The sequence below is a fragment of the Canis lupus genome, chromosome 32, assembly GCF_003254725.2.
Source record: "Canis lupus dingo isolate Sandy chromosome 32, ASM325472v2, whole genome shotgun sequence".
NCBI lineage: Eukaryota > Metazoa > Chordata > Mammalia > Carnivora > Canidae > Canis > Canis lupus.
The window spans coordinates 8,562,039-8,586,353 of record NC_064274.1 but is presented as its reverse complement, the minus strand read 5'-3'; the positions used below and the strand labels follow the sequence as shown (position 1 = coordinate 8,586,353).

The 24,315-nt window shown below is 34.9% G+C and overlaps 1 protein-coding gene across 9 annotated transcripts in view; it reads left to right on the top strand.

Annotated features, from left to right (window-relative positions):
- WDFY3 (WD repeat and FYVE domain containing 3) overlaps positions 1 to 24,315 on the top strand; it is a 266,585-nt gene that overhangs the window by 130,922 nt on the left and 111,348 nt on the right. For 8 of the 9 annotated variants that reach the window (XM_025425680.3, XM_025425668.3, XM_025425674.3 and 5 more), the window contains 10 exons: positions 217 to 318; positions 2,980 to 3,173; positions 7,013 to 7,470; positions 8,890 to 8,973; positions 12,916 to 13,093; positions 14,108 to 14,322; positions 16,897 to 17,009; positions 19,282 to 19,513; positions 20,722 to 20,822; positions 20,958 to 21,176. In XM_025425680.3, the coding sequence (XP_025281465.1) occupies positions 217 to 318; positions 2,980 to 3,173; positions 7,013 to 7,470; positions 8,890 to 8,973; positions 12,916 to 13,093; positions 14,108 to 14,322; positions 16,897 to 17,009; positions 19,282 to 19,513; positions 20,722 to 20,822; positions 20,958 to 21,176 (1,896 nt within the window). The remainder of the gene's footprint in view (positions 1 to 216; positions 319 to 2,979; positions 3,174 to 7,012; positions 7,471 to 8,889; positions 8,974 to 12,915; positions 13,094 to 14,107; positions 14,323 to 16,896; positions 17,010 to 19,281; positions 19,514 to 20,721; positions 20,823 to 20,957; positions 21,177 to 24,315) is intronic. The other variant, XM_025425694.3, reaches the window with a different exon arrangement.

Below are 24,315 nucleotides of genomic sequence, written 5' to 3'. Positions count from 1 at the left end.
ACACCGAAATAAAATCTGTAAACACTGATTTTGGCCTTACTTTTGGTAGCTGATGGAAACATACATCTTTTTGAAAGGTTGTATTATATCAGCTGTATTAGTGGTAAAAGTGAATAGTAAGAAATAATAAATTATTAAAACAAAACCTAATCAAGAAAAAAAAAAAGGTAAGCTTATAGCTTTTGTTCTTTGAACCTTTCATCTTTTTTTTTCTAGGGGACTCAAGAAATAATAGTTCAATTGAAGACCAAAAACATCTGGCTTTGTTGGTTATGGAGACCTTGACAGTGCTGCTCCAAGGATCAAACACAAATGCAGGTGACTACACAGGCTACTCACAAATTCTTTGGGAGAGCATTATGTCTGGTTTTGTCTTCTCTAATGACTCTTGCTTCTGAGATGTTCTTGTCACTTACAGAAAAAACTGTTGATTCAGTGATGGTACTGTCATATCTAGAAATACAATACTTTTGACCTTTATAAGTTTATTTACAAAATATATAACATTATTTTATTATTTCATAATATGTTCTTATATTTTATTGCTTTTTGTAGTGTGCCTTGTTTTTGAAGTTGTCTTTTTCTATTTTTAGATTTACATAATATAGACTTCTGGTCGAATGACTTTACTTAAATATTTTCTAAAATATCTGCTTCCTTTGGTGATTTTCTTAATTTTTAGTAATTCAGGTTAGAGTATTACACTTTAAGGAATTATTGAAAAATTATTCTGTATTAAAACTTGCCTCTCCCAGGTAAATTGGATTTATTAAATCTTTATCTTTTGTTTCAACTTCTCTTCAGTCCTTTTCTGTCATTAACAGACAGTCCATTTGTATTTATAAAATATCACCCTTGCTCTTAAAAAAAGGATCACTTGACATTTTAGCTAACATCAGAAACATCTCAGGCAACAATGTCAATATAATTTGAGAAGAGTAAGTAATGGGGAGGTGAATTGAGATGAGTAGCCTGGGCTCACATCATATAGAACCTTTTAGGCCCTGCCAAGGAACATAAATTGTATTTTAAGTGTTACAGGAAGCCACAAATGAATGAAAGAATGAACAAACGAAAAAATGAACTAGTGAACAAATGCATTGCCTGTTTGCCTAAATGCAAAGGAACTCAGTATTCAACATATTTAAAATCTATTGTGTGTCCTAGGCACCATGCTAGATGTTAGAGAAACAGAGATCATTCTTGCCCTGAAGGAATTATAACCTAATGGAAAAGATGTCAACATGTAATTATATATCATTACTTAAATATAGTTTTGGCAAATGCCAAGACAGAATTGAATGAATTTAGTAGGTCGTTTAAATAATAAGTATGGTGAAGTTTAATGGGTATGCTGTTAACATTTTGACTGTGGTATAAAGCATAATCTCCTCATTTCCAGTAACTAAGCTAGGTTTAGTTGACTTCGAAGGATTTATCCTTAGAAGGATAAATTCTTGTACTATCAAGAATTTCTTTGGCAGATTATCTTTTGATGACATGACATGGTATTATTCAAGAGGGACTGGATAGTTCTATTGGACTATTGGAGGAGAGTGGAGAGCTTACTCTGTGTGACTACAAGTCACTTAACACATCTCCCAGAGTGCCATACGTTTTCACAAAGTTCTTTTCTTATTGACTATCTTTCCTTATTAAGAAAGATGTTACTTAAGTGTGTGATCTTGGGCACTTGGACAATGCTTTGCTCATGGTAAGTGTTCAGAAAATATTAGCCATTATGATTATGTAATGGGCACTAACTGGCCACAGTTAGTAAGTACACATGGCTTTCCATGTGCTAAATCTCAGCACAGGACTTACACTCATTTGAGAATCATATAATTCTTAAAGTTTGCAAATAAAAAGTCATTACATAGGACAGTAGCCACTATAGCAAAATGCACTGACATCTTTTCACTCAGGAAATATTTATTGAAATACAGCCTAGAAGGGGATCCCTGGGTGGCTCAGCAGTTTCGCACCTGCCTTTGGCCCGGGGCGCGATCCTGGAGTCCCAGGATCGAGTCCCGCATCGGGCTCCCGGCATGGAGCCTGCTTCTCCTTCTGCCTGTGTCTCTGCCTGTCTCTCTCTCTCTCTCTGTCTATCATAAATAAATAAAAATAAATCTTTAAAAATAAAAGAAAGAAAGAAATACAGCCTAGAAGAAAATCCTAAGTTTAATGGGGGACCAAATATACAAACATATAACACTAAACTGTTTGATATAGACTATTGTAATAGTGACATATACAGGGTACTCTAAAAGTCTAAAGCTTTAAAGTTGGTCCATGTAGGCATCAGTCCTGCTCTGTCATTTGTTAGCTGGATGACCTTGGCCATGTTACCAAACTTCTCTGTGTCTCATTTCCTCATCTGTACAGTACAGCATGAAGATTAAATAAGTCAGTCTATGAAAGTCTTTGGAGTGGTACAGGGACTGATGCTTTTTATTATAGAGTTTGTCTTTTTGTTTGTTTGTTTGTGTTCTCTATTTCACCAAAAAGTTTAGTTCCTTATAATTTTTCTCATTTAAGAATATTTATTCCACTCCTTTTTTGCTACTACTTTGGATGCCTATTCAGTTTAACCTCATTTATGGGTTGTTGTTCACCTGAAAGCTTTTTACATAATTTAATTTTCAATATTGTTAAACTAAAAGCCTTTACATAAAAATATTGAATCTCTTAGTACCTACCTGTGAAATTTCTGAATGTTCTAGATTTGTAGAATTTGAACATGGTGGACATATTAGGGCATTAATCTTTCATTAAGGAAATCAAGAGAGAATTTGTTTATGCCTTTGCCGACATCCTACAGTGCAGTTTTGTGTGCTGATTTAAAAGGTGAAATGCCTGGGTGGGTTTTATTTACATTCTTTTCAGTTATCCTTTCTACAAGAAGATAAAATTTTATTCCATCTGAATTGTCTTAGAATGTTTTAAGTTAACCCATGTTGTTCTTTTTTCTCTTTCAAGGAATTTTCCGAGAATTTGGAGGTGCGAGATGTGCACATAATATAGTGAAGTACCCACAGTGCCGGCAGCATGCCCTGATGATTATCCAGCAGTTGGTGCTTTCTCCAAATGGGGAGGATGACATGGGCACTCTCCTGGGCTTAATGCATTCAGCCCCACCAACAGAATTGCAGTTGAAGACTGACATTTTAAGGGTAAATTTAATAAGTGTGTTGTTACTACTCTCGTACCATTAAAATACGTGGTTATTTTTAAATGACTTAAAATTATCATAAGCTATTCTTGTAGTTTTTCTTCAAGTCTAAGATTATGTCAAAATCATAATAGTAAAAGAAAAGCTAGTGTCTTTTCCAGTCTCCAAAGCCCTCAAGGGAGCCGTTTCCTTCCCCTCTGATATCCACCCCTTGCCCCCTTGCCCCATCCTTGGCACAGATATCACAGCAAATATAGCTGCTTTCTAGAATCTCATATTTTGTTTTATTAACTTTTGCTTTTTTCAGTGATTTTCTCATCAGTAAGAAGTTTTTATTCTTTATACTATTGTATATTTCATCCTGTTTTGATTGTGTATAATAATTTTGAATATACATTTTATTTTAAAACATAATCTGACCACAACTTATCTCACAGATGAGAAGGAAGTCTATAGCCTATCAATATTAGGGAATACTTGTATATTTGAAAGTATTGTTCAGGAAAACAAAAAAACAAGTGCCTTCCAGAGATTTTAAGGTGCCAGCTTTTTTAACATACATTTTCCTTCTTTCTTGATTAAAAATACCTTTTTAATTGGATTTGTAAAACATTGTTAGATAAAGCCAACAAGAGGTAATGAGCTGACCTGTAATATTAACTCATTGTTATTCTGTAATGGTAATAACTGACTCTCCGACTGGAGGAGGGCAGGAGAGAGGTCCTCATGTGTTGTATTTACTGATTTCCATGGTGTAAATACTGCCACTATGACCTATTTCAGGCAGCTAATGTGTTTCTGGATGTGGTTTGGAAAGAGATGGATGATAGCACCCTGTTATGTAGTATCTTAAGAGTATAGGTAATAGTAAAATACATAAAATAACTTGGAAGTGATGAGTTTCTGTATTTACTGTTTTTGTTTTTTACATAATTTATTTAGTTGTAGATTTATAGAACTTAATTTTTAATCATGCCGTGTTTTAACAACTGGCACATAAAATTCCAAAAATATAACATCGGATTCAGAATTTCAACCCAAGCATTCTAATTCAAGCCCTTGCATTTAATCTCCAGGCTAGGTGATAAAATGTTTAAAAAGAAGAAAAAAGTTGATATTGAAAGTATAAATACAGTTTATTAAATTTGACAAGATAGGGAAACTGTACTATTAAATCCTATTAAAATGAAAATTATTGGCAGAATAATGGAAGGAATGCATTGGAGTTTAGATTTTTATTTATACAGATTGCATATTTTTTTTAAAAAAATAAGGCATTCTATGTATAATATCTCAATTTCTGAAGCACTATATTTCAAAAGGGTAATTATATTTATTAATATTTGGCCTTTCCCTTCATCATGTACCATTAGTAATATGAGGTATTTTAATAAAATGGCCTTTTCAAATGTAATGATTGGGGACATTACACATGATGTCTTAAGTAACATTAGATACCATGTTGTTCCAGTAGCTGAAACAGAAGGAAAAGAAGCGCATGTGTCAGCAAAAAATTCAGGTTGCTGTTTGGGGCAGTAGTGTTGTAGTTAAGTGCACAAGTAGGTACATCATTGTACATCATATCTTCCCATTGCCATTGTGTAAGTCGTACAATCTTTGGCAAGTTAATTAACCATGTTGAACTGCGTTTAACTATCATGTGGGGGTAATACATAGGATTATGGAGAGATTTAACTAAGCTGATACATAATTTGAAGAAGTACCTTATCCAAAGTAAGGGCCCATACAATGTTAGGTAATTCTATAATGTGTTATTTTTAATAATAAACTAAGTTAAAAGTATGATAGTTCAGAAAATAACTGATAGTTCTGAAAGACTGTTTTACTTGTTTGACCTTCAGGTTTTATTTCATAGGACTTCTAGCTATTCTGGGCAAGAACATGCCTTCAGCCATCAGATTATATTGACTTTGCAAGAGAGAATGCCTATAAGTCCCCTGAAGATACTCCTCTTTCCAAAGCATCAGGATATGGTTGTTTTGTATGAATTCAAATACTTTTAGGTCTTGGCTGCCCTGACTTCTGATCTTTCCTAGAATAAATCAGTTTGTATACATACACAGTCATAAGTGTTCATAGTAGTATAAAAATTATACTAGAATATTTATTTTACTCATTTAATATAATTGCTTTGTAAAAATCACTGAATTCATTGATATCCATCAAAGACAAAGGAAAAGCTTTTCCATCAGCTTTTGGGTATAGCCTTAATCTGCCAAGAAGTATGTGGCAGTGTTTCCTAACACTGATCTTCTGCCTCTAATGTGACATCTTTTAATTGAAGTATAAATTAATATACGGTGTTATTAGTTTCAAATGTATAGTATAATTATTCAGTTATATACATTTCTCAATTTTCATCATGATAAGTGTACTCTTAATCTCTGTCACCTGTCTCACCCATCCCCTCATCCATTCCCCCTTGACAACCACCAGTTTGTTCTATTGGACTCTGTTTGTCTCCTTTTTTTTCTTGTTTTTCTTTTTTTGTTTGTTTTGTTTTTTAAATTCCATGCATAAGTGACAGCATTTGTATTTCTGTAACCTATTTCACTAACATTATGCCCTCTATATCCATCCATGTTGTTGCAATTGAAAAAATCTAGTTCTTTTTTATGACTAAGTAATATTCCATTATATATACACATATTTTATTTATCCATTCGCCTATAGACAGGCACTTGGATTGCTTCCGTATCTTGACTATTGTAATTAATGCTTCAATAAGCAGGGGTGCATGCATCTTTTTGAATTAGAGTTTCTGTTTTCTTTTCATAAATATCCAGGAGTGGAATTATTGGATCATATGGTAGTTCTATTTTTAATTTTTTGAAAAAAAATTTTTTTTTGAAGATCTCCATACTGTTTTCTACAGTGGCTATACCAATTTGCATGCCTACCAAGAGTGCACAAAGGGTTTCCTTTTTCTTCACATCCTTGCCAACAGTTGTTTTTTGTGTTTTTGATTTTAGCCATTCTGACAGGTGTGAGATGATATTTTATTATTGTTTTGATTGGTATTTCCCTGGATAAGTGATGTGGAGTATTTCACGTGTCTGTTGGCCATCTGTATATCTTCTTTGGAAAACTGCTTATGTCTCCTGCCCATTTTTAAATTGTATTTTTGTATTTTTTTGGGGGGGGTATTGAATATGTAACTTCTTTATGTATTTTGGATGTTAACCTCTTATCTGATAAGTCATTTTCAAATATCTCCTCCCATTCAGTAGGCTGTCTTTTTGCTGTGCAAAAGTTTTTACTTTGGTATAGTTCCCATGGTTTAATTTTACTTTTGTTTCCCTTGCCTCAAGAGACATATCTAGAAAAATATTTATATAGCTCATGTCAAAGAAATTACTGTGTTTTGTTTTTTGTTTTTTTCAGGAGTTTTATGGTTTCATGTCTCAAAATTAGGTCTTTAATCTATTTTGAGTTTATTTTTGTGTATGATGTAAGAAACCAGTCCAGTTAAATCTTTCCAGTGTTAGCTGTCCATTTTTCCCAGCAGCATTTGTGGACATTGTCCATTTTCCCCATTGTATATTCTTGTCTCCTTTGTCATAGATTAATTGACCATATAAGCATGGATTTATTTCTGGGCTGTCTGTTCTGTTCCATTGATCTATATGACTATTTTTGTGTAATGTGTCATTTTTTAATTACTAAAATATCTGATATGCTTCATAGGGCTGCTTAATGGGGAAATTACAGAAACATTCCTTTCAGATACTCATAGAAATGATATTCTCCCTTAACATTCATGTACATTGTTTTAATTTGAATTATAAGGGAAACCCTTTGTTTTCTCATCCCCTGTAGGCCCTCCTGTCAGTCCTTCGAGAAAGCCATCGTTCAAGAACAGTTTTCAGGAAAGTTGGAGGATTTGTGTACATTACGTCCTTGCTTGTTGCTATGGAAAGGTCTTTGAGCTCACCACCCAAGAATGGCTGGGAGAAAGTGAACCAGAATCATGTGTTTGAACTACTCCACACTGTGTTCTGCACATTGACTGCAGCAATGCGCTATGAGCCAGCCAACTCTCATTTCTTCAAAACAGAGATTCAGTATGAGAAGTTGGCAGATGCCGTTCGATTTCTTGGCTGCTTCTCAGACCTAAGAAAAATAAGCCCCATGAATGTCTTCCCCTCAAACACACAGCCGTTTCAAAGACTTTTGGAGGAAGATGTAATCTCGATGGACACAGTGTCACCCACTTTACGGCACTGCAGTAAACTCTTTATTTATCTCTACAAAGTAGCCACAGATTCTTTTGACAGGTATGGCTTTGCTCTGAATTAAAGGGTATTCTGTATGACTTCAGCATTAAAGCTTGAATTATAAGTTAACCTGAAAGAGAATGAAAATGAATCCTTTTATTTACTTACCTGTTACTTATTTGTGAATATTACTGTTGCTCTGATGTTAAGGTTTTCAACATGAATATTTGTGTATTATTTGTAAATCTAGGGTCAGTTAGCTCTCGATACACTTAATGAAAGTTTCTATAAAGTTTACTTTCATGGTGGTATTTACTATTGTTCCCTTTTTCGTCTATTCTCAACATTAGGAATAGACTTATTGATATATATTATCAGTAGGAGAGCATGGTTATGATTATATGTATTTCCAGACAGATGATATATTTTCAGCATTCATAATTATTCTCAACATTTCATAATCCTTGTAAAAGAGTATAGATCCATAAGAGACATTGGTAGTTCAAGAGTCTGTCAGGCTTGTTTATTCATGCCTTCATTAAACAAATACTTAATGAACACCTGCTGTGTGCCATGTTATTGTGCTAGTCTTGAGGTTCAAGCACAAGACTACTTTAGACATGGCCATCCGTTAGCTTAAATACAGACACAGAAACAATTACAATATACTGTGATAAAATCTATGATGAGGGAATTCCAGACTTGGAAGGCAGATCATAGGAGTACCACTTTACCTAAATCATTTATTTTCAGTTCTTCAGGTGTTTTCTCAACTTTGAACATAATGTAAGAGTGTGCATGGTAATAATCTGTCCCAAGCATTATCACTTTAAATAATTGCTGTAGTTTTATTTCATAAAATAACTGAATTGTTTCTATATTACCCCCATATGTAACACAAGTAACTCTACTTGGCTAGAGCTTCTAATAACTTTTATATCCTTTACCGTTAGATAATCTACTTTGAAATACCTACCGAGATGTTTCTTGTTTCTTGATGATATTTCTTAGACCTTACCATTTAGATAAGAGAATACAGTGATGTAAGAAAAATTGTTTTCCCATTTTTAACATCTTGAAAATAAAAATGCACATATACTGTTAGAAGAAACATAGTATGGTGTAATATTCAAGGAATCAGCTGTTTGAAATTTTTATATTTAGATTCAACTTCTTTTCCCTTTTCTACTTATCCTAATTAGTAGACCTCATTTTTAGTTTTCTTTGTCGAAAACAGGGCTTATGGCCCTCTGTTTAACAAACATACTAAGTGTTAACATTAATAAATAAGCATCTGCCTTGAGCATGCTTTTCTGTTCCCCTCAGTGCATGTGTTGTGGTCTTGTTTCTTGTTCCTGCTGAGTATGGAAGATGTTCCTTAGTACACTTTTACTGGTATTTCTTGTGAAACTAACCAGCCGCCAACCTGGTGTTCTCTTCTAACCTCTCAAAACCGCCCTGTCTGTTTTGTGTCTGTAGTCGTGCAGAACAGATCCCTCCTTGCCTGACAAGTGAGTCTTCTCTCCCCTCTCCCTGGGGTACACCAGCTTTGTCCAGGAAAAGGTACTGATCTTATAACAGAAGTCAATCTGTATTTGTGTGGGGTTTTGGGGGTCTGTGCTTAATTATATGTTAATGTGATTGTGCTTTGTATAAAAATTTTTTGGCTATTTGATTTTTTTTTTTTAGGTTTTAGAATTACCAACTTTAAGTATATTTATGAGAATAAAATGTGTTAATGTTATGAGGATATGAGGGACATTTAGAATATTGTCATCTGATTCTATTATTTAGAGTAAAAGAGACATTTTACTTTTAGAGCAGGCTTATGTCTTATTAAAATTAATTTAGAAATGAGGACTTAGTGCCTCTTTTAAGTAGTGTACTTTTTCTTTTTACTTTAAATGTGCCAGGAATCATTCTCCAGTTTTGCTTTTACTCCAAAATGAACATCACAGACTGGCAAGGAACTGTGTGTTTTCTCAATCAGGTTTAACCAGTTGAAATGTGATGTTGTTGTGGAGACTTGTCACCGCCAACCTTTGAAAAAAATGAATAAAAAAACCTACCCTTGCTCTTGGTTTCATTGGTTCTGTGTACACATCTCTTTCTAAGCTGATCTAGTCTACCTTGTATATAAAGCTTATAAATATAAAAAACCAGCAGTTGATCGACACGAGTACAACTCAGATCCATTTAAGATTCTGTTTGCAACCGGTATTTAAAATGATCGTAGTCTGTACAGTTGGGACCAATACCGTTCCTTCTCCTTTTTCTCATAACCAAGTATAAGTCCTTCAGTCTTATGTTAATATATTCTTCTCTTGCAGTTTTCTAAAAATGAATCCTGAGGTTCAGCTGTGGTGTTGATTAATTTTATGTCTGTTCAGATTTTGAAATTTGAATATTAGTGGAGTTGTTGTATTAAAACTATTTGTAGATCCTATATTTCAATATATTCCAGTATTACTATTTCTTAGATATGTGGACTTTATATTTTCCTTTTCCTTTTATTTTAGACTGGGACTTACACCTCATTTTCTGATAGGATATCATGCAGTAGTTCAGAAGAGTCTTAAACAAATTTATTTAAATGATAATTTGACAAAGGGAAGTTTTATTCCATATTATAGAGAGTTATTTAAGGGCTTAGATCAAAAACATTTTGCAACACAGCTACATGTAAGGATGCCATATCTCTGACTTAAGGGGAAACTGTCACTGAATCAATAGTCCTGGTTGAATGAATCCTTTCTGTGAGAATTCTAACTAGGCTTTCAGGTTGGTTTTACCCCAAGGAGGGTCCCAATACTGTTCATAATAATAAGGTCAATGTTGACATTTTCCAGTTGCCATTCTGGTCAGATTACATATGTTTTGCTTAGTGACAAGAATCATAAGCTAATAAAACAATGCTTTTATTTTCAAATGCAAATATGGTAACTTTTGGAATTAGAATATCTCTAGAACATCTCAACAAATTACGCCAGCATCTTTTTCTTGTGGCAAAACATGTGTTTTTAGCAAAAGGAGAAACCAACATTGTATTAGTTTTTATGGCTTGTGGAGTATTCAGACACAAGGAAACTTTGAGTTTGTGACACTTGTCTGACATGTAAAATCGGGAGATTTTTCTCTATTTTAAGAATTAGGGAAGAAAATCTGGAAACCTTATATTTCTGGAGACATAAAGGTTCCTTCCTGGGTATATCCATAATTCAGTATTCATTAAATCTGGAATTTGGAAATAATTTTGGAAGGCCTGTGACTAAAATATGCAAGTAGAATTGGTTTTTTTCTCCAAACTGAGTTATTTTTTTATGTGTAATGAAAAACAGTTTTTTTTTTAATTTTTTATTTATTTATGATAGTCACAGAGAGAGAGAGAGAGGCAGAGACACAGGCAGAGGTAGAAGCAGGCTCCATGCACCGGGAGCCCGATGTGGGATTCGATCCCGGGTCTCCAGGATCGCGCCCTGGGCCAAAGGCAGGCGCCAAACCGCTGCGCCACCCAAGGATCCCTGAAAAACAGTTTTTATGAAATTTCTTAATGGTTGAGAATTTCTATTACATTATAATTATATTTTCTGGATGGGCCAAAATATTTCATAGAATAAAAGAAGCAACATAGGAAGAAGATACCTATTGGTAATAAGTATTTAGAAATCTATCCTAGTAAGTTTAGAAATTAAATATTTCTGAACAAAAACAGCAAAACAAACAAACAAAAAAACCATAAAAAAACCCAGATTTGAAAAAGTGTGTAGGTGGAGGACATACTGACTTTAAATAAACTAGGAGAGCCCACATGCTTTTTTTTTTTAAGTGAAGCTGAATACTTTCCTAGAATCTCTGTTAAAAAGAGAATGGTACTTTAAAAAAAAAAAAAAAAAAAGACAGTGCCAAATCTTTGCTACAAAATCACTGACTTAAAGCATCTGTTTCCCAAGCTGCTCTTGTGCCAGAGAGCTGAAACTGCACTGCTCTCAGTGACAGAGCTCAGCATTAGACAAATTATGCTGAAACCAATTCATTGGAACAAAGAGCTCCCATAGGCTGAAGCCACAAGCATCTGTTTTCTAGTGCCAGGATACAAAATGTGCAAAACTCATGAATTGTAGAAGAATAGTATGAAATGGAAAGTGGAGATCATTGATGAGAAGAAATATGGTATGTTCAGGATATAGCTAGGCTTTCTACCTCATAGAAGCTTATTATGTAAAATACGCCCTCTAAGTTTTTAAAAATCCTGAGGAGTATTTTCAGTGGTAAGTGGGTAAAACAAAAGAATGGGACTGTAGTTCCAAATAAGCTAAAGGAGAACTTCCTTGATGTTTAACATTATTTCTTGTCAGGTAGCCAAGATTCTTAGCCAACCCATACTGGTTGACCCAGGTATAGAGTGGGCCACTTAGATCTTGTTAGTCCTTGATTATGTTACCCATGGTTTGAGGAAAGGTTACAAACACATAGGAAATTTCAAAAGAAAATCTTATCAAGGAGTGCCTGGGTGTCTCAGTCAGTTAAGCACCCAGCTCTTGATTTCAGCTCAGGTCATGATCTCAGGGTTGTGGGATCAAGCTCCCTCTCTGGCCCATGCTAGAGTTTCTCTTTCTCCCTCTGCCCCTCCATCCCCCACCCTCAAAAAAAAGAACGAAAAAGAGAAAATAGAAAATCTTATCAAGGGGGGATTTGATTTAATTTATACCCTCATCACATTTTATCAGAACTTTTGCCTTACCTAAAGTTTTGTTAATCATCATTGTGATTTTACGTGTTTGTTGTATCTTTTGATACAGGTGTCATTTCTTTTCTTCTAGTTTTATTGAAACATAATTGACATACAGTCTTGGATAAGTTAAGTTATACAGCATAATGACTTGCCTTACATAGTTTGTAAAATGATTACCACAATAAGTTTAGTTTAGTTAATATCACCATCTCGAGGCATCTGTGTTGGTTAATTGTCCGACTTGATTTTGGCTCAGGTCATGATCTCAGGGCCATGGGATCAAGCCTATGTACATGCTTAGCACAGTCTGTTTGAGATTCTCTCCCTTTTTGCCCCTCCCCCCTTGTTGCTTGTGCATGTATGTTCTCTCTCTCTCAAAAAAAAAAAATCCATAATCTCATACAGATACAAGAAAAAAAATGTTTTCCTTGTGATGAAAACTTTTAGGATCTACTCTCTTAGCAACTTTCAAATATACCAGAGAGAATGTTAACTTTAGTCATCCTGTGCCCTTCTTTAATGAAACAATTCAGATAACAAATGGTAAAGACATGTCATAGCCTAGAAGAATTCATACTTAAATTGTTTATACATGACTCATTAAGAATTGGTAATATGACTGTATTACGTCCCAACCTTAAAGTGTTTTGTAGCCCAACCATGAATTACAGAAGTTTTTGCTTGTCTGTGGATAAAGGTTATATAAGAGATGAAGTTGAACAGAGAATTTGATTGGACTTTGATGTTAAATTACCCTTCTTTCTTTTTTACAGGCATGCGTATCATTCTGTTTCAACTCCCCCTGTTTACCCTCCTAAAAACATCGTTGACCTGAAACTACATGTGGCAACTACATCTCTCCAGAGTTCTGATGCCGTCATCATCCATCCTGGAGCCATGCTTGCCATGCTGGACCTCCTGGCCTCTGTTGGGTCAGTGACACAGCCAGAAGTAAGCTTGGATATGTTAGCTCCTTTCCACCTTTAATAAGTGAAAGGACGTGAATGTGACTGTATAAGCAAGGCAGTGGCCAAAAATGACAGACGGTTGGGGAACCATTCTATATCATATACTAATGTAGGAAAGGAAAAAATAGGATTTTAAAATTTAATTCTTAACTTTTTTTTTTAAAGATTTTATTTATTTATTTGACAGATAGAGCCAGAGAGCATAAGCAGGGGAAATGGCAAAGGAAGGAGAAGCAGGCTCCCCACAGAGCAGGGAGCCTGATGCAGGACTTGATCCCAGGACCCTGGGATCATGACCTGAGCCAAAAGCAGATGCTTAACCAACTGAGCCACCCAGGTGCCCCGAATCTTAGCTTTCTTAAGCTAGATATGTATGTTTTAGAATACAATTCGTTTATCACAAATGGAACCACAACAGGTGCTAAAATAATTCTCTTCCTCTTTTATAAATCCTGCTTAGTGGTGGAAATTATTAATAAATAGTGCAGAAAGAAAAATGACTGCAGATACCACTTTGAGCCTATTTATCTGTTTTGACTTACAGTAGTCAAGAGTTTGGGTGAATTGGAGCTTTAGTGACAAATTTGTTAAAATGGTATATGGCCTCTAAGACCTAAAGTATTACAAATATAAATGATAGGGTTTTCTTTAAACTGGCTATTTATCTAGCATGTAAAAGACTTGGTGTTCACTATTTCTATAAAAATTAAAATACTATTATATAGTCATTTAATACAAAAGACTTCAAAGACAGTGGAGTCTACCTCCAGCATGGAGGGTAGGTATGCTGGTATGCTTCCAGCAAAATGAGGATAGGAAATGTTTGCCTCACTGAGTTCTGAAGTTGCTGTATCACTCTGAGTGAGCTTCTTGATTCATCTGAAGGTAATCTGAAACATGTAGAGACTTCATATTAAAAAAGGTGTGCTTCATGTGGAGAGGACTGTCACCTTTTTTACTAAGAATGCCCTGGTGGCATGGATTTCTTTAACTTTAGCATGCTCTGGATCTTCAACTTGCTGTGGCAAATATCTTACAATCCCTGGTGCATACAGAAAGAAACCAGCAGGTCATGTGTGAAGCTGGTCTTCATGCACGGCTGCTGCAGCGGTGCAGTGCTGCACTGGCTGACGAGGACCACTCGTTGCACCCACCTCTCCAGCGGATGTTTGAGCGATTAGCCTCTCAGGCTCTGGAGCCCATGGTGCTGAGGTCAGTATGTTCTCTTTTTCACAGTCGAATAAGCCACAATTAGTAATGACAATTCCTGGAGTCTTTATATTCAGGAGTGCCTGCCTTAATAGACATATATTCAAGTATATGTGGACAAAACCAAAATAACCAAAATGGGCAAAATGCTTGGCATGTCAGTCTTAGGTAAGTCTAGTTATTAGAAAACAGAGTATGTTTCTGCCCATTGGTTATTCCTTCTACTGGAATCCAGCAAACTCTCCTTTAAAAATAAAGTCATGTTATTATGTTTATATGACTTGCGTCTACTTTATATTTAAGAACTTTTTATATGTAAGAACTCTTAAGAAATGCTTTTAAATGTTTTTATTTTAAAATACTTAGAGATTTAGAGAAAGTTATAAAGGTAGACCAGAGATGTTCTGGTCCCCTCCACCACTTTCCTCCAGTGGTTACATCTTATGTAACTATAGTACACCATGAAAAGTAAGAAACTGACATTGCTACAATATATCCTTGTGTTCTGTAGTTCTCTGTTATTTACCACATGTGTAGATTTATTTGCCCACGGCAGATCTCCCTAATGATGCTATTCCTTTATTGTCACATTCGCTCCCCCAGCCCACACCATTCCTAACCTCTGGAAACCACTAATCTCTTTTCTATCTCTGTAATTTTGTTACTTTGAGAATGTTATATAAATGAAGTCATGTAGTATGTGACCTTTAGAAATCAACTTTTTCACTTACCATAATGCCTTGAAGATGCATCCAAATTGTTATCTTTCAGTAGTAGTTTTTTATTGCTTAGTAGTATTCTATGGTATGAATGAATATACCTTGCACAGTTTAACCATTCATGAACTATATATAATATTTCTTATTATATGTATATTTAAATCTTAGTAATGCAAGAGAAGCAGTCCTCTATTTTAGGAATAAACCCTTAAAAAAAAAAAAAAAAAGATTTGTTTGTTTATTTTAGAGAGATTGGGAGAGAGAGAGAATCTCCAGCAAACCCCTGTGAGCGCAGAGCCTGGCGTAGGGCTCAATCCCAGAACCCTGAAATCATGACCTGAGCTGAAACCATGAGTCGGCCACTTAACCAATTGAGCCAATCCGAGTGCTCCTGGGGTGAAACTATTTAAAAAAGTATTTTCCTTAAGGAACGGACATCTGGGTGGCTCAGTCACTTAAGTATCCAACTCCTGGTTTTGACTCTGGTCATGATCTCAGGGTTGTGAGATCAAGCCCTGCATTACGCTCCATGCTGGGTGTGGAGCTTACTTAAGATGACTTAAGATTCTCTCTCTCTCCACTACCCCCTCTTTCCCTCTCAAAAAAATAAATATATGTATAGATTTTTTAAAAAAGATTTTATTTATTTATTCATGAGAGACACAGAGAGAGAGAGAGAGAGGCAGAGACAGGCAGAGGGAGAAGCAGGCTCCATGCAGGGAGCCTGATGCGGGACTCGATCCCAGGTCTCCAGGATCACACCCTGGGCCGAAGGCGACGCTAAACCGCTGAGCCACCAGGGCTGCCTATATATATATATATATATATAAGATTTAATGTGTAGGTCAACTTGTCCATTACAAAAATATACTTACATATCATCACTATCATATATGAGAAGCTCTCTTTGTAAGATAATTTTTTTTCTGCTGAAGTACTCCTTTTTAATATAGCTTTTAGTAATTTTCTTAAAATGGTTGCAATTTATATTTTTTAACTGGCTCCAAATAATGATGTATTAAGAATAAACCATGTGACAAACATTAAACAGTATTGTATCAGTGTGTACTAGGCCTTGACAGTACCAAGATGAATGAGACCATCCCTCCTCACTTTGTCTATCATCTTATGGACATATTCAGGAACCTAAAATATTGGAAATGTCATGGAGATTTTCTCCTGATCATTTTTGTTAATCAGCTGCCTTAAAAGTAGAGAGAATGAATGAGACAGAGGGACTATCTTGTACTTGATACTAGTATTTTATTGAATAACTTATACTGCCTAGTCAGGAAACACTAAGCAATGCAGATCAACCATTTGTGTGTGCTCAGTTTTCACTGTGAATGAATTTTCAGAACAAAAGGGCTCATGATGGTACAGATAGCTGAGTTGTTTATAAGCCATATACGATAAAGTTATAAACTCATAAATTGTACTCTACCTGAAAAACTGTCAAAGGATACCTAACTTAAAAAAAAAATTTTTTTTCTGCTATAGGGAGTTGAAAATTCAGAGAAATATTCTTTTATTTTTTTCCTTTTACCTGATGCCATAAATGACTGGATATGAAGGACTCCTACTTGTGTAACTCCAGTTTATTACATTTTTGTATATCACATTTCAAGGGAACATGCTCCTTGAATTTCATTTTTTAGCCCACAATATTCTGTGCTCTTTTCAGTGCTAGGTAATTCAAATATAAAATTAACATTGCATATCATTTTATAATAACTTTTTGAATGCTTTTTACTTTTAAGTAGTCTGTTGCAATTCATGAAACCCCATTTTTTTGTGTTTTGTTTATGAATTCTGTAATGCTCTCAATCAAGGAATAACTGCTTTGTCTCCTCTTCAGGGAGTTTTTGCGTTTGGCAAGTCCATTAAATTGTGGTGCCTGGGACAAAAAACTGCTAAAACAATATAGGGTCCACAAACCAAGTTCACTGAGTTATGAGCCAGAGATGAGAAGTAAGTTAACCTTTGAAGTTCCCTTTTTTGGTTATTGTGTATATGAAAATCATGTAGGGGATGAATATTATATCAAGAAGTTGCACTGTGAAGGAGAGGAAAGGAAAAGGGATTGTCGTTATTTAAGTGAGGAAACAAAAAAAATGAGGAAACATAAAATTTGGTTGGCTGACTGAAGAGGGGGCCAACTGGGGTGAGAAAGGAGTCACTGATGTAAGCAGGATCCAGAGAAGATGAGAATTACTATGTGCACAGGAACACTTGGCTTGGAAAGGGCAATACCTCTTGCTCGGAGGATACATAATTTCTTTGCCTTTCTCAAGTAGCCCTTGCAACGTGAACTGAGTGTGGTTCATTGGATTGTTAGCAGGCCATGGGTTTGCAGGACAGCGGCTACAGGAGGACACAGAGGACCAGAATTTAAAAATACTGATAAAAGTAGTTGAAGAGCTACACCAAGGAATATAGGCTGGCTAGCGAGAGAAGTGAAACCAAGCAGCTGCTGCTAGGCCGTGAGAAAAGGGATAGGTCACTGTCCTGGAGAATAGCATCTAGGCCAGAAAGCAAATGTAGTGTGAGAAAACGAATGAGAGAACTAGAGGGTTGAGAGGGCAGGGGGGAGGGAGCACAAATAATGCAATAAAAATTGGAGCAGTGAAACACGTGGCAGAAAGGACCATGACCAAATTATGGCTCTTGAGTGAAAGATGGTCCTAGAGCTAGAAGTGAGGTGTTAGATGGGTTGTACCTGTGGGCCTCGATGTCTCCCAGTATACTGGCAACAACCGGGCCAGAGAAGACTGAGGATGATCTGCCAGTAGTCATGGAGGCCACTTTTGTAGAGAGGTGTGCGGTAGATTGCTGAGAGGAACCCCGAAAAGGAGAAGTTTTTGCATCAGGCTGCTGGCATGATGCCTGGCAACTGGCAGAGCACAGGCACTGCCTCCCAGTCTGGCAGGGACCACTAAGAGGCAACAGAGTCCATCAAAGCCACGGAAAAGCATGTCCTCAGTAGAGAGCTGCATTGTGCTGAACTTCTCCCAGTGCCAATTCTGTAGTTTTGTTGGGGTTCTGTTCTTTACCATTTGTTGTGTAGAATTGTGAACCGTAGTGATAGGCATTTGTTTAGGTGGATTGAAGTAACCATTACTAGCAAAGCAAGAAAGAATTAAACTTAGAAAAGTAGAACAGCTTCCCTGAAAGGTTGTAGTGATCATTTTATTAAGCCCTTGTTCTTTCAGGGGAGAATCCAGAAAGTTGAGCAACCTACAACTGTTATTTCAGTCTAAATTTTTTCTCCTGTGAATTATCATCAGTGATTAGTGAATACTGTGTTTTGGAAACTAAGATCTTTTGAGTTTTAGCACGGTATACTGGAAAACAAATTATTGCAGTTTTCCATATCTGTCAATATATATATATATATATTTTTATTATTGTTTTAGTACTTAACACAGTTCTTTAGAATTGGATTCTGATTTCCTTTGCAAAGAGCAGAAACGAAACAGTTCCTTTCTGTAAGAGAATATTGAGATTTTTTTTATGGTTGCCTGAATGCTTATTAGTACGTTTAAGAGGGAAACCAGTTTTATGGAGTTTATCTTGAGAAGGAATATCTTCTCCATTCTTTACATTGGTAATGTATTCCTGAAAAACAGACCAGTTTGTTTAAAATTTGTCTTTTTATTCTTGAAATTATTACCATTTACGTGCATATAGGAATTTTTAAATTCACATACTTTTGTGATTACATATTTAATTTTAATAATTGTAAGGGAAGAGCTAAAAGTAGGGAGAAAATGAGAGAGAAGCAGGATTTTGCTATGTATCTGATTATTTTTATGATAAAGACAACCTATTTTTTTCAATTGTAATCTTCTAGACTATTTTGCTTTCTTCTCGGAGATAAATAATTTTGTGAAAAAAAAATATAATCTGGCTTTTAGAAACATCATTATCTGTAATTTATAATTAAATTACATTGTAACAGTGGCCTGGATAGTGGTTACTGGTGATTCTTATTTGTACTGTGTAGTTTCCAACATTTATGCAATGTGTTTATGACTTTAGTAATAAGTAAAAAAGGAAATACATGTTATTTAAGTTGAAAAATGAACATAAAGTACATTAAAACTGGATGATAGCTTTGGTGTTTAAAGATAAAATTATTATATATTGAAATTGAAGTATTTAAAAATAAGTCCACTTTGTAAAGTCATTATTTTAGAAATCTCCATGATATTTTCCCCAAGATATTTCCTTTGACTTACAGGTAGTTTGATCACATCTATGGAAGGTCTGGGTTCTGATAATGTTTTCAGCTTACATGAAGATAACCATTATCGGATAAGCAAGAGCCTGGTAAAATCTGCAGAAGGAAGTACTGTACCTCTAACTAGGGTGAAGTGTCTGGTCTCCATGACAACCCCACATGACATCAGACTTCATGGATCATCAGTTACTCCAGCTTTTGTTGAATTTGACACATCCCTTGAAGGGTTTGGGTAAGGAATTTATAAGGTAGCCAAGCCTTATTATACTATTTTATGCCTCCTACTTGCCTTTGACAAATAGATCTTTGGTTTTAAATATACTTAGTTAAAATATACTATATACTATGTATTCTCAAATGATTGAGTTCTTCGAACATATTATTTTAAGGTTTTTAGATTTAATTTTAAATTATTTATTAGCTAAGTTGATATGTTATAGGACTCTGTAATCTAAGACCCATGGTCCACATTTTTTTTTTTTTTTGTAAATTTTATTTTTTGGCAACTAAAGTTGTATTTTAACACAGCCACACTCAATTGTGTATGTATTGTCTATGGCTGCTTTTGTGCTAGGATGGCAAAGTTGAGTAGTCAAGACAGAGACTCTGATCCGCAAAGCATAAAGTATTTATGGTTTGGCCCTTCCAGAAACTGCTTGCCACCTTTGAGTTAGTACAATAAATTATAGGTAATATGCAAATTAAAATTAGATTAAAGAGTGTTTGGGTTTACTCATCATCCTTTCCCCCCCCCCAATTACCTAGCTTAGTACCTTATACATTATAAATATGCAATGACTAGCACATCAAATGAGTAAATAATTTCAAGTGGCAGAAAATGCCATTGTAGCAGAAGCAACAATAAAGAATCTATAGAAAACCTTGAAGAATTTATAAAATCCTATGCCTCAAAACAGACACAAATGCTAATACTGTAGATCTAGGTCTATACTAGTTTTTTGTGGGATTCTTAGACATCAGTCTAAAACTATAAATTGTATTTTAAGAACATTGTCATGGGTTATTATTAAATGATGGATTAAAACATATTACAGAATAGTCAGAACTAATCGGCACAGAGGAAAACAACACACTGGAAAGGGGCATCAGGGACCTTTTTCTGTGATGAAAGTGTTGCATTGTCTTGAACAGGGTTATACATTGGTGCATTTTTCCATAATGCAACCTGTACTCTGAATTTAAAAAAAAATTTTTAAAAATAAAAATGATGCCGCTGGAGATTTTTAAAATATATCTTTCAGCACTCTTTCATAATTACAAGAAGGGAGGGACCTTGTTAGGTAGCCAGGTTTGTTTCATGTTCTCTTTGTTCCAGTTGCCCTTAGATGAAGGCAGTTTATTTCAGTATGGTAAGTGTTTAGTGGTAAGAGAAGAAAGCAGTTGATCTCTCTCATATGTACATTGTCTTTTCTCTAATAGCTGCTTGTTCCTGCCTAGTTTGGCCCCTCACAATGCTCCTACAAACAATGCCGTCACAACGGGTCTTACCGATGGGGCTGTGGTCAGTGGCATTGGTTCTGGTAAATATTAACTTTCTTTGCTCATGAGATTCCATTTTTTAGTTGGTTATATTTTATTTAGAGTTTATTGCCTTCTTTATAAAATGTAAATATGAATCAACACAAACTCTTTCATTGTTACTTTTCTATTTTTAGGTGAAAGATTCTTCCCTCCTCCATCTGGCTTAAGCTACTCTAGCTGGTTCTGTATTGAACATTTTAGTTCTCCTCCAAATAACCACCCTGTCAGACTTCTTACTGTCGTGCGCCGAGCAAATTCTTCTGAGCAGCATTATGTGTGCCTTGCCATCATTCTGTCAGCAAAAGACCGATCTCTGATTGTTTCCACCAAAGAGGAACTACTCCAAAACTATGGTTCGTATCAGTTTCCTTTTGCTTCTCGTGGTAATTGAAAGTATTAAACTTTATTATAATATTCATCTTTAAGATCCAGCTGGTAATTTTTTTCCAATTTAAATTATCATAGGATAGAATAAGTTATATGAAATGTTGAATATTGTTTACCAGTGAATTTTAAGGCACTTTCAAAAGAGACTTAGATAGAAAACAATGGATAGAGTTCTTAAAATAAGGATTCCTCTCTACTTGCCAAGAAATCACAGCTTTTGCTAGGAAAGCAGATTGCTTGTTTGGTGTATTTTAGTAAGGATTTTCATTGGCTATGAATTCTGCTTAGCTAATGAATATTCATTCAGCACCTGCCTACCATATGTGCTACTCTGTGCTAGACACAATAGCATTTTAATTACTTTATCCATCACTTACCTTCAAGGCTTAATGCATTTAATAATCTAATTTTCTAATTCTTTCCAACATGCCAGAATGTTACATTACTATCAGTAGAACTTATTCAAGGCATTCATGGAGATCTTCCTAAATGATGTGAATAGTGTAAAATATAAGTCTCAGTTTACTGAATGTCCTTTGCTCTGAATATAAGTATTTGTAATATAAATACACCTTTTTTATCGTTTTCTAAATTTATCTTTAACCAAATAATACCATGTATTGCTTCACATGTGATTGGTATTTGAATATTAATTTGAATGTTAGCTCAATTAGGTTGTAAGGCCTCTTTTCCTAGTATTCTTTACAACTAGCACAGAGTATGCATCAATATAGTATAATCGCTTTAAAATTCTTATTAGGATACTCTATTTAATCCTGTTGATGTTTTCCTCATAATCAGACCTATCTGCATTCTTTCATTTTCTTTTACCAAATCTCTGACCTCTCTTCTACAACTTCCTTCTTTCTTTTCCATCTTCCCCTTAAAATTAATATTCTCCCAGATTTCATCTTTAGTCTTTGTATTCAAACTTTTCTTCATGAGGAAAAAAAAAATCTTATCTTTGTTAGCTTTAGGTCTTTTTAATCCCAGGGATTCTGAAATTAAAAATTTTTTTATTTATCTGTGTCTCATGCTTTCTCTTCATATTTTAACTGCAAAGTAGACATCTTCATATGAATAGTCATTCTGTAAACAACTCAAAATATAATACTTTATAAAGCCTGCATCTCTATTTTCCTATCTTGGTAAATGACACCTCCTCCACCAGTTAGCCTAGCTAAAAACCTCAAGTCTACCTTGATAATACCACCCCTTTCATTACGTCTCACTGAATTATGCTTTCTTCAAAATTCTTCCCTTCCTCTTATGTCCACCATCATAGATATTACTCGGTTTGGTTTTTTTGTCACTGATCTGGACTTCCAAGATTTTAATTCTTTATTTTTGTCTTTGTCTAGACAAAAATAGAACTAGATGATTGCACATGCTATGTGATTTATTACTTTGGTAATCTGAGAAGCCCTGCCACCCAAACACTTAAAATGTTTTGTAGAAGTGTGAATGAATGAATGAATGAATGAATGAGAAGAAAAGGAAAATAAATATGGATGGCTTGAAAGGGAAATAATGAGCAAAGTGAATAATAATGGAGAATTTAGAAAAGGGATAGAGGTTAGTAGAAAAGTTAACAAATGGATCTAGTGATATTTCAGTAAACTAGGGAAATGTTTTCTAACTTTGCATCATTTTCTCAAAATTTAATTTACAAGACTACCATCGTCTATATATCACTAGAAATTAAAGTAACAGATACATTAGTTATAGATGATGTTACTACTACAAGAATCCATCCTCTGAACAGCTGTAGCCCATTAAGATGTGTAGGTAATTAAGAGTTGTCTGAAACCAGTTGGCTCACCAAGATATCCTGACATGCTGGATATGCTGGATATGGCTTAGTCCTAGCCTGAGTCAGAATATGAAATTCAGAAAATTTTTTAAGTGAAATCTACAATTCTGGTAAGATTCAGTCTATTAACAGGAAAGAAAAAGAGAAGAGTTCCTGGTTTTGAGCATACTTGTTATCTTTTCTTTCACATCCTTTGGTCCGTAAACTAGACTTTTCAAAACTGTTTGACTCTGCTTTTCCCCTGGTTTCTTCAATTCTGTTCCTATATTAGGTCACCTAATATAAGATTGTGCCTTTCTTAACTCATGAATGGGTGTATATTCTGTATTGTCATTTTTAAAATATAATCTTGACATTTCAGTATACACTGATATTTTAGGATTCCAAAAATTAAAGTTAGTATTTTATCATGTACACATGATTGCATTTGGAATGGGCTTGTGGTTCTCTATTGTATTTTTTTATTTTATTTATAATTCTTTCTTCATATAAATTACACTTTTAACTTTTAGTGTATTTACTTGTGTGTGCTTATCCTGAAAAATGGTGGGCCTGCTTTAAGTTACATTGTTACAGATTAGTTCTTTTTGAAGTTTTTTTTGGGGGGGTAGGTGGAGGAATGAATTTTTTAAAAAGATTTTTGTTTATTTATTCATGAGAGAGACAAAGGCATAAGAAGAGGGAGAAACGGGCTCACCACAGGGAGCCTGATGTGGGACTTGATCCCAGGATAAGTCAAAGGCAGATGCTCAATCGCTGAGCCACCCAGGTGCCCCAGGAAGAATGAATTTTTAACATCTGGATATCCATTGTTGTCCCACCCCTTGGATGTTTAGGAAAGTTAAATTAATTTTTAATTAGCTTAACACTAAGATTGAATTAATATTGACCCATTATTTCCTACCATGATCAGGCAATATATTGGGTAGCAGAGAGAAAATAGATGGGAGCCAGGAAATGTTTGCAGAGTGTTAGGAAATTAATCAGAGTTGTCTGTTGAAGCAGGAAACTTGAATCAAAAAATACCTTTCCACGTAGCCATTATGGAAAATAGTATGAAGTTTCCTCAGAAACTTCCATATGATCCAGTAATTCCACTATTGGGTATTTATGAAAAACAAAACAAAAATATTAACCCAAAAAGATCTCTGCACCCCTATGTTTATAGCAGCATTACTTACAATAGGCAAGATATGGAAGCAACCCAAGTGTCCATTAAGAGATGAATGGGTAAAGAAGAGGTGGTGTATATACAATGGAATATTGCTCAGCCACAGAAAAGAATGAAATCT